At 35.9% G+C, this 11325-nt stretch overlaps 2 protein-coding genes across 2 annotated transcripts; both read right to left on the bottom strand.

Moving 5' to 3' along the window:
- On the bottom strand, nt 1-1702 carry LOC109707925 (heavy metal-associated isoprenylated plant protein 4-like). Its single transcript, XM_020229464.1, has 4 exons — nt 1322-1702; nt 924-1114; nt 696-780; nt 1-598 (listed from the first exon to the last, which is right to left on the bottom strand). The coding sequence occupies exons 1-4, from the start codon at nt 1452-1454 to the stop codon at nt 147-149; spliced, it is 861 nt and encodes a 286-aa protein (XP_020085053.1). The 5' UTR covers nt 1455-1702; the 3' UTR covers nt 1-146.
- On the bottom strand, nt 3130-10460 carry LOC109707924 (AP-2 complex subunit mu). Its single transcript, XM_020229463.1, has 13 exons — nt 10171-10460; nt 8861-9038; nt 7995-8085; nt 7365-7459; nt 7111-7200; nt 6989-7037; nt 6720-6858; nt 5990-6106; nt 4863-4953; nt 4648-4790; nt 4182-4296; nt 3586-3630; nt 3130-3490 (listed from the first exon to the last, which is right to left on the bottom strand). The coding sequence occupies exons 1-13, from the start codon at nt 10251-10253 to the stop codon at nt 3410-3412; spliced, it is 1317 nt and encodes a 438-aa protein (XP_020085052.1). The 5' UTR covers nt 10254-10460; the 3' UTR covers nt 3130-3409.

Below are 11325 nucleotides of genomic sequence, written 5' to 3'. Positions count from 1 at the left end.
TAACAAACCGACCATCTATATATCAACAACAATTATACAGTGATAAACATGCATGAAACAGATAATAGAATATGAACTAGAAAATATCCTTATCAGGTACTACAAATGTCATTAATTCCTCACAGTATCCATTTACTTAATTCCTTCTACATCACAGAACAAGCGTATGGATTCTCTTCACTAAAACACTCAGGTGGATGTGAGCAGTGTACGAATGGAGGATATTGGTAGCTTTTTATGTCCAGATGTGAGTAGTCGACATAGTGAAAGGGAGGGTATTTGTGATTGAAGAAATCTGGATGTGAGAAGTTCATAAAGGTTGGATGTGTGCAGGGAATGAAGTAAGGCACAACTACATCTTTGCTCTTGATTTCCTCTTTCTCTTTCTTCTCGGTGATTTCTACTTTCACTCCGTCTTTCCCGACCTTCGCTTCCACTTTTACTTTCTCCTCTTCCTTCACCACCTTCTTCTCTTCCTTTATAATCTCCCCGTGCTTGCGAGTTGTCGCCCGAATGTACTCGATCAATTTCTTCTCCTCTATTACGCCCGTGATAGTACAAATATGCTTTTCCCGGTTAGTCTTAACGGTGTAAATATCTGTCGCATTACGAGCTAATCAAAGTTAGATCAAATAGGAAGATCATGTTATGTCGAAAAATAATGATGATCATGAAATGTTTGACTGATTTCATGCCTTTGTGCTTTAGTAGCTGCTCTTTGATGAAGGACTCGCATCGTCCGCAGTGCATGTAAACCCTCACATTTATGGTCTTGATCTCCTGAAAGGTTTAAAACATAAACAAATCACGATTCTTAGTCATGCAGCACAAAAAGAGCAATTAATTTGATGAGTTGTCCTTGAAAGCAGTAGCGAAGGAGCTAGATCGAGATTATTTCTGGTTCAGACGGCCGGGACTCCTACCACTTTCTTCTCTTCTTTCTTTTCGACTTTCTTCTCTTCTTTCTTCTCTTCTTTCTTTGGCAGGGGTGATAGAAGCTCGATCTTCTTTCTGGTCTTCCTCTCGATTCGCTCCTTTAACTTCGTCACATCAATGCCCACACCCCTAACTGTTACTAGTCCTTTCGCGGAGTCGATTTCAACCTTGCGGACCCCTGTCAAATTTATAACGAAATTCCTAAACTCAATCAATACATCCCCTACAAACCATCAATGATTAGAAAAATACCATGCATATATAAGGCAACTAAACTTAAACATCAATAGCGGCAGCACCGCCTAGCCAGTTAGAACTGATTAGCTAGGAATTAAGCATATATATATATATACAAGGTAATTAAGCCAAGTTGCGTGCGCATCACCTTCGTGTTGTGTGATGTGTCTCTCGACTACGCGGGCGCATTCGTCGCAATGGATGTGAAGCCTATAAACAATCGTGATCACCTCTTCTTTCTTCTTCTCCACCACAACCTCTTTCTTCTCGCCTTCACCCATGTTAACCAAAAACTCTTTAATTTCCCCAGAGGGGGAGGAGAAAATTAATTAAGCACCCCCCCTCCCCACGGAAGGAACGGCTTTTTTAGGACATCAAATGAAACCCGGAATAATGTGGGTTGCTGAAGCAATAATACATGGAGCTAGCGCAGTAGTAGTGTGCTTCGATCCTCCTATCCATTTAGGATACAAGAGGCCTGTGGTTTTTTTGGGGGGGGTGGTGAAAAGGGTTGGTGCGATTTGTTGAAGGTTGTTCACTTGCTGTGGAGAAGTTCGTACGTACACAAGTGAATCCCAAGAGGCACTAATTGGACCGTTTCTCGTGTACTGGAATGAGATGGGGAGTAAATTTGAAATGGTCCATTAGCAGTAAGTATAAGTACCGAAAATAAAGGTGCCGGGTTTGAAGATCTTTACCATGTGGGTCTAACTGCATGTAGATTTCCCTTTTTGATTAATTGGCGATTGTTAATTCGCAAGCTATATAGCAAAATCCCCAGGGAGAGATTCAATGGGCCGATCGAGGTTTGAATTTCCACCGTAGAGAGATTTTTCTTTTTGCTTTTTATTCAGAATTAAAATCAATTGAGTAGATGTTTATAATTTATTAGTTAGCATTTGACAAAAAAACGAGAGAATTGTTGCAGGTGCGCCCTCAAGTCGGACCAAAAGGAGGAAGGAAAAGTAGCTCCCAACTCAGGAAGATGCGGGAGTTGATATCTGACGGAGTTGATATAATGTTGGAAAACTTAATTCGACTTTCATCAATAAAAGTTTTTTAAGTTAGGCGTGTGGTGCGGTGAAAGCCCTAATGAAAGTGCATCTTTTCTAAGCCGCAACATCGTCCATACATTGTTGGTGAACCGAAAATAAAAGAGTTGAACCAACATCCATAATGTAAAGGCTTATAATTTATTATAACTGATGCACATATACGTACCAAAATATTACATAAATTGTCAACACTTACAGTAATACACAAGCATATATATATATACATCATTATAAAAGACATATAGCAATAATAATCTTGCTAATTTTACTGGCGGATTCCACGTGTGGGTCAGCACTTCCCGCCCCTAAGCATTTTGCTATTTCAAAATATGAAAGCTATCAAACGGACAAAAATACATAATAATAAAGAAAAAAAAAAATCATTTTGTACCGGTCACCTAGAATGCACCTCTTTCCACCATCGGATTTCCCTGTTTATGTTTTATGATTCGTGTACAATGAAATTGAAAAGATCAGTTCGATAGAAATATTCACCCAACACACAACTGCCACGGGTGATAACCAACCCATTGCTGCTTCACACAAATACAAAGACTACACTGCAAGGTGCGCATATTCTGGTAGCAACACGAACCCCATCGACTTTAGCTCTCAACAGCAACAAGAAAGAAAATCTTGTGACAAGTGACTAATTCATAACTACCTACACAACCAAGGGCCCCGAACGCAAATAATTATGGTTTCCAGGGGTCATGCATGCAGATACCCACCCTCGCAGTGTACATGCGTAATGTTGCACATTTGTAGAGGGAATGCATGCCGAAAGAACCCTTAGCTAACAGCAGAAAGCAAGTGAAATACTATTAGAAAGCAGTTCTTGAAAAATTAACTTAACTAACTTCATACTATGAAATCACAGAAATTAAAGAACACGTGTTCAGATCGTTCAGAAAATGCAAGCGGCAAAAGAATATCATACAATAATCAAAGTCGTCACAAAAGGAAGAATCAAATAATAATCAACTAACAAGATATGCCGTCGCATCTACATACGATACCTTCCACTACATAAAGTAAGAAAGAGCAACAAAAGAGAAATTATGAGATGAACTGATTTCTTAAAATAATACAGGAAACTACGCAGCATAATATAAAAGTTAAACATGAAGGTGATCCCTCGATTTTTCTACATGAGGAAGAGTCAAAACATTCGTACTCCCTCAACATCTGATTTCATATGATCCTGCTTTTGTGATATAGCGAACCCACTCAACAGTGTTATACCCACTCTTCTCCCATACCTAGAAAGAGAGATTTTAGAAAATTAAGCAATAAATAGATTTCAATAGCATACAAACAAGCAGGGAGAGCTGCTGCCTTTAGTTTCATAGCTTACCTTCAGAAATCTGACACGTAAACCTGATGCGGTGAACATTGGGACCTGCAAAATCATATAATTAATGAGGGATCCTTGTTTAGACAAATAAAAAAAAAGATGCAAGGAATGAAGCATGATGCATGTTTACACTGTGCAGCAATAAACAAAAAAAAAAAGGAACATTAAAGGAGCTCAATTGCCTCAAGCGATATGAAAAAAGCAGCATAGCTTAGAGGTAAAGATCACACAAATGAACATATGCAGGTAAATAGGTTTCTTTATAAGAAATCCTCATAGACCCACCCAGCTAGGCCCCATTTATAAGGAAATTACTCATAAGAACACTTTCAAATCTGCACGGGATGTCCATATCAAGAGAAAGTTTGATTAATTTCTGTTTGGCAAGAAAATTCTATCCAGATTTGTTAGTTTCTTGAGAAGTGAATTTGCAAAGAAAAACCAACATGGAACAAAAATATAGTAGTACAATTTTGCCGGTCTGCTCTGTGCCTTCTTCTTGAAAATAAAAAGAGGCTATGCTACTAAACACATCAATTGATAACCCTCAAAAAAGAAAAGCTGTAGTAAAAACAGTTCCAAATAATTTAAGAAACCTGAAATTCCATTTGTATTGGTGGCCGGGTCCAGGACTTCTTTTCACCCATGGTAGAGATCAATTCAATTTCCGCACTCATTGTTGACTCAGTCTGTCCTGGAAACTTTCTTATCCTGCAATTTTGTTAACTCTGTTAACTTTGGAGTTCACATATTCTCTAAGTTACAAAGGTAAGCAAAGAAATTTTTGAAAGGCACGATCAGAAATATTGTGAGCAATAGCCACAAATAGAGGTTTATGATAATTGATAAGGTATATACAACAACTTGATTTGTCCACTCTGAAAAGTACATCTCAGATCAACGTGATAAGTTCTTATATTTAAGTCACAAGTCTGAATCCATAAACACTAGTCATCGGCTCTTCGCTGTATGAATTATTCAGTACTACTTGCAAAATTAAATAACTGAAACGCAAAGATAAGAAAATGACAATACAAGTAGAACTAAAATTGAAGTACTTACTTCCAGACTATGGAATCAATAGATGCATTATATTTGGCTCTACCAGATGTTACTTGGAAACTTGTCTTAGCAGTTTGCTTAGGAACCGGAACTTTAACCACGACACCAAGTGCAAACATTTTAGCGCCAAAGACACTCTTCACCTGTGGAATAGGAATTAGAACATTTACATATTCAGAGATAAGTTAGTACCCTTCAAATTGTTATTCACGAACCTTAACATTAACTTCCATTCGTGTTCTTCCCAATTCCTTGATTGTTGGCAACACCCTAAATGGAAGGTTTACACCCTCAGTGATGCGATACCTATAAAATCACATTCATTGAGTGTTATTTTATACCCTTATCCACCGGACATATTCATAGATACTAGAGGAGAATGAAACAATGTTTTAAACATCAAGGTTCACACTTGTCTTTCCGCACAAATTTATTTCGCAAAGAAATTGTGCTTTTACCATTGCTTCCCACAAGATTTAATCTAGTTTTAGAACAAAGTCTGCACAAGCAATGAAATTTGCTACAGGAAATGGCGGAGTCAAGTCTTACATGATAGCTCATCCTGATTCCAAATTAGAATGAATACAGTAGCCACTTATTTTCTCCTTTGTAATAACAACTATCATCCATCTCAGTATCCTCAACATTATATTGGTGGGGTGCTAAACAACAATCCAGATAGATTGTAAGATATGTTGTTATTGCTTCTGTTGCCCTTTGGTAAATAGAGGACAATAATCAGATCTATAATAGCCTACAAATGGAGAAAATAGAAACTTCTCCGACATCGATTGGTGCCAGTTCACAAAAGAACACTTCATCCTTCTAGAATTCTTGCTCTACTCCCTTGCCAAATAAGTATTAGACATCAATAAGAATGGAAATAAGCTATGAAATGATCATGACATTAAATTTTCACCGTAATCTATATCATTTACAGCATCAAACTATGGAAACATGACAGAAACACACAAACTAACCCTAAAAATAAAACACCATGTGTTTCACCTAGTTTGGAAAGTTTACAGTTTACAACTATTGCTTTTGATGTTTCTACATTTTAATATTTCACATTTGATCATCCGACTTGCCATCCAACATTTTAAATTACAGTACCAACCGACTATCTACAAGACATTTGATTTCAATATGAAGTGGTATGAGAGCCTTCCCATTAAAAACAATAGGCCTTCTGATGCCAAAAAAACACTGTAACTTGTTGATATAAGAGAAACGCTAACTTATTTCATTTGCAGAAAAAAGGAAGTTTGGCATCCAACTATTTCGTAACTGAACCAGAAAATAGAAAAGCAAAGAACTTGAAAAAGAGCAGAGGGTGTACTTCATCAGTTCAAATTCACCATCGGGGGGCACAAAACTGACTGTCTTTTCAGAGTTGAACCTTGTCAGATTTACACATTGGTGAAAAGTGACATCATCAAGTTCTATAGTTTTTCCGCTGAAAAAACAAACAAAATTGTCAGATTCATTAGTACTATAGATAAAGTGCTACAATATTTCAAAGTAATTCAGAGCATGTTAACTGTCCTTAACATGCAAACAGAAAGCAAGAATCTCACAAGCTAGACTGCAAGACAACACCATAATGCTCTAATTAAACTAGAAAGCCCAGACAAGACACACNTTTTTCCGCTGAAAAAACAAACAAAATTGTCAGATTCATTAGTACTATAGATAAAGTGCTACAATATTTCAAAGTAATTCAGAGCATGTTAACTGTCCTTAACATGCAAACAGAAAGCAAGAATCTCACAAGCTAGACTGCAAGACAACACCATAATGCTCTAATTAAACTAGAAAGCCCAGACAAGACACACTTTGAACTAGCAATTGCTTTCCTTTTTCAAATTTTGTTATTCTTTTATCTCTTTAAAAATGGATTTGAAAAGATGAGGGCCAACAAAAGGTCCTTCCAAAAACTGTCCAGGATGCCCCCAAGCAAGAAAACAAAACTAGAGCTTCGGCTGTTGAAGAACTAAAAGGGGTATAATACTGAATATATGAATGAACTTAACAAAGTTTACGCAATAAAGACATGAAAGAAATAGGACCTTTTTGTTGGCCTGGACTTCATCTGGGATTCTTTTTCAAGACCTATTTTATCATTTAAACCTAACTTAAGATCAGGCATCCCAGAAAGGAAGCACTTCATAAGAATTTTTCCCGTCACATCACATCGTAGAACACTCCCTGCATAAAAGTAAAAAACAAAAAAATAAAAAGAAAAAAGTAGCAAAGACTTATCAGATTCTTAGAAACAGTAAATTGCAAGATGCTCATATATCATAATAAAGTAACTCCAAACACGTCAACAAAATACCTTTAGAGGACATAAGGAGATTTACGCTTTCGACTATGTCTAAGAAAACCTGCAAAATGCTACCATTAGTTGTCACCTATCATAATAAACCACAAAAAGGAAAAAAAAAAAAAAAACATCACCTCATTTTTCTTATAGACAAGACCCTCTCGCCTCCAACCAACAGCACCAGTGACTTGTAGAGTAGCATTTGGAACAGGCCTTTCAGAGGGCTACAAATTACAGGAAAAAAAATAGTCAATACTTATAAAAAGAATTTAGATGCTTTAACTACAAAGAACCAACTAATAAAAGAGAGTTTTGATGATAAGGTTTGCACAGTGAAAATCAATCTTCACTTCCAATTTACAAAATCTTAATCATTTAACCATCTGACCTTGGAGGAAAATGGTGACCTAACACCTTCCTGAGTGATGTAGAGTTTTAAGATTTCAGGCGAAAGATTTTGAGGGTACCCAAAATCCATAATCTCTGCATATTAAGAAGGAAGTTAGCATGTTAATAGATTTGAAATGTCTGAGACACATTTATTCTTCAAAAATAGAAATGAAGACGCTTAAGTATGACAAGCTGGCATGGCAAGGTTAAGCAAACTTAATCAACACACGAAAAAAAGGGATGAAAATAGAAAGCTTTCGAAATTTAATCAACACAACCTCTGTCTGAAGCCATACATTAGAGATGCAAACTTCAAATGAGATCAATAGTACAATTATCGGGAATTGGCATAAAATAACAAAGTAAGAAAGTAAATTCAAGGAAATAAACAGAACCAAAAATTTTTGAGCCTTAGTTCTAAAGTATCCTTGATAAGCAAATTTGCCAGAAATGGATAAATGACTTATAGACACAATCAACACTTCGAAACATATAAATACCAATAGATTTAACAGCTCAAGTTACTGAACAAGTAAATAATTAGTTACCAAACAAAATTTCAAAGACCCACATCAGCAGCAAAGGAAAGAAGAATAAATGGTCTAAAATTTATGAGTCAAATACATACCATCAAGAAGCTCATAAATTAGAACAAAATTATTCCTAATGGCGTCTTCATCAAAAGCCCCACCAAAGTATGACTTAAATAGAGAAACAGCCTGGCACACCAAAGAGATTTCAGTATTGAGCACTGGGAAAGAACATAGAACATAGTTTTAGACTACAGCTCAGAAAAAAACATAGGAGATAGTTCAGATTACAGCACTCAAAAGATGTATACTATATCTCAACAGTAACTTCGGATTTACTATCTTAGATCAAAATCTTTTAAAATGAAGCTGACAAATACTAGTCAGCTTAAGCATTCAAAAGAAAAAATTACCAAGTTTATTGATGGTTCTGAGTCCATTTCATCTCTATGAGAAAACTAATAAAAACTTTGACTAACTCACCAAATGTGCAAAGGTAACAGATTCTCTATAATCAGATAACAGATCGTCAAGGGCATCAAATGTTTGTAATAGATCAAATGACAGATCAAGAAAGCATCAGATCTTCGTGATTTGAAATGATGAATGGATTCATAATTATTTTCACAGAACAACAGAAACGAGTCCGCTATCTATTTTTGCAATCTTCTAATGCAGATTGTTAAATTGATGACCTCGAGAAAAATTTAGATTATCTTTGTGCACTGTTTGCTTTTTTAAAAAGAGAATATTACACCCATTAAATTTATCCTCCATGGCAGAACAAAGGGACTATAAGAAATGAAAGATGGAGATATCATTGTTCATGAAACAAGAAAACTGCAATTGCTTAATACTCGGGTATACTAGGCTGCAAGTTATCAAATGTGTTTTCAATTCTAAGAACTCATTAAGGCCTATCTGAAAAAAAGAGAAATTTGAATTATTAACAAAAGCTACATACCTCAACAACAAACTTGAAAGCACACGCAACATTCGCATTGCTACTAACAACAATCACAATATACACATTGCTAATTCGCATGTACAGGAAGGAACAACCTCCTATCTGCCGGACTGGACATGTACCAAGTTCTTTTGTCTGCATTATATGCATTCTGAATGCATCCACCATATTTCCTCTAAAAGTCACAAAGAATAAAGATGAAATTAGCAAGAAATTGTAGCAGCCTATCTGTAACATAATAATTTAATCCTCGCAGCAGAAAATAGTTTGACATGGCATGTTGTTAACATGCAAAGATACATAATGTCTTTGAGATGTACAATGATAAAACCTGAACATGGATTTCATTCTTAAAAGCCAAAATACTTGCAAAATCAGCTTCAATCAAGAAAGATTAGAAGTTTCTACAAATCCAGCAACTAAATGGGTATTATATCTGCAGCCACTAGCCCCTGCCTTTAAATTCTCAAAACCTTAGTATGTAATATAACTCCATATCTACATAACATTGTAAATAGCATGCGATATCTACATGAATATCTCAAGTCACAGTTGTAATGTCAAAAAAAGAGAAGAAGAAAAAGATGTGCCACAGGGAGAAGTATTTCATACATTTAAATAGAGTGAAATAATCACTTCTCTTGACAAATATGAATTGTCGAAGCATAACAGGGCTACAGGAACTGAGAATTACCAATAACAGACAAATATGAATTGTGAAGCATGTTAAGGACATCCAGATAGAAAATAAACCAAGTACGAAATCAAAAAGATCTGAATACGTGAGTTTAGTATCTACATTTTCATGCAACACAAACTGATTCAGACAACAATAAAATGCTCAAAGAATCAGGATCAAATTCTTTGATACAAATCAAAGAAAGGGGAAGTTTCTTGAGGAATTAAACCAAAATGAAGGCAACCAGCCCACGTCTAAAACTAGCCAAGCCGGACACAGAACGAAAACATCAGATACGGTAAAATAGAGAGTATTACGAAATTAAGGAGTTAGCTGAAATTTCTAGTTGAGAGCTCAAATGAATTAAGAACGGTATAAACAGGAGCAAATCTGGTAATGTGAACCTCAGGAAACAGATTTTTGACTTAGATCTAACAGCATACACGCATTCTTTTCAAATTCTACCAAGAGATCAACAAACAATCACCAATTCCTACACCTTGAATCTAACCGTCTAGCATAAAAATCTACGATAAATTTGAGTATAAATCGTTGTCGTCATCAGTAGATCGGATCAAGGGAGATTTTACAAAATTAATACCCTAAATAGATCAAGAACCGATCTTACCCGACATCGTCGCGGTAGAGGCGATTGATGAGGACGTCGCCTCGGAGATTCAAGAAGTATATCGCCGATGCCGCTACAGGCATCTCGAAGACGACTCTTCGGATCGCCCTCTTGGATCTGTGAGATCAAGGATTTCCTAAATGAGAGCTAGGGTTTCGAAGCCTCGTTGGAGGAGTAGAGGAGCGAGATCGGGATGGTCGTTTTGGTGGGAGGGTCCGGGCTCTTTCGCTTCGCTCGTTGGACGCCCTTTTTCTTTTTTCTTTTTTCTTTTTTTTTTCTCTTCCCCTTTCTCTCTATTATTTTTTTTTGTTTTTACAAATGGGACCCCGACGATTCTCAGGACAGCGCACGTGCTAACGAGACTTCGTATAGCGGCGCACGTGACTAAGAAATGTGCGCGTAGAAACTACGAAGTAACGTGTTGGTGCGTGTATATTTATACGCAAATCAATTCGAGGCCGTCGTACTGGGACTGGGGCTTTCTTCATGGGCTTTTTTGGGCCTTCGTTGTTGCCACTTATTCCTAAAGCTGATTTGATATTGCGTTGTCTAAATCTATTCTTAATTAATAATTTAAATACTTTTTATGAGATCCATTCATCCATCTTTACAAAATTAAAATAAAACAAAAAAATAAGTGTGAATCACGGATATTTTCACCGATTTACGAATTTGTTTAAAATTTAATAATTAATAATCAAAAATTTTAAATTTAAAATCTAATTACTTCTCGCTTATATCATTTAATAATTAATAATCGAAATTTTGAGTTCGACATCTAATTACTTCTCATTTTATATCATTTAATAATTAATATTTAAAATTTTGAGTTCGAAATTAATCTAATTACTTCTCATTTATATGTGAGATGCTATTTTGCTCTCTCTCTCTCTCTATATATTTCTTACCTTCTCAATTTTTTTTTTTTTAGGAAAGTTCTCAATTCTTTTTAGCTCGAGCATATATGTAAGCGTATGGGATTTCTCTGAGCTAGCGCACACTAATTAATTAGCAACTGTATTAATTATTAATGCACATGATGATAGGATACTGATCGAAGCTACCGCTATTATTTATTTCTCCATGAAAGCATCAGTAGTACATAAGACTGCAAACACAAAGGCCACAGCTCTGATCAAGAGAAAATATATACAC

Source organism: Ananas comosus, linkage group 3 (genome assembly GCF_001540865.1).
Source record: "Ananas comosus cultivar F153 linkage group 3, ASM154086v1, whole genome shotgun sequence".
NCBI classification, from domain to species: Eukaryota; Viridiplantae; Streptophyta; class Magnoliopsida; order Poales; family Bromeliaceae; genus Ananas; species Ananas comosus.
This window is presented reverse-complemented; position numbering and strand designations above follow the sequence as displayed.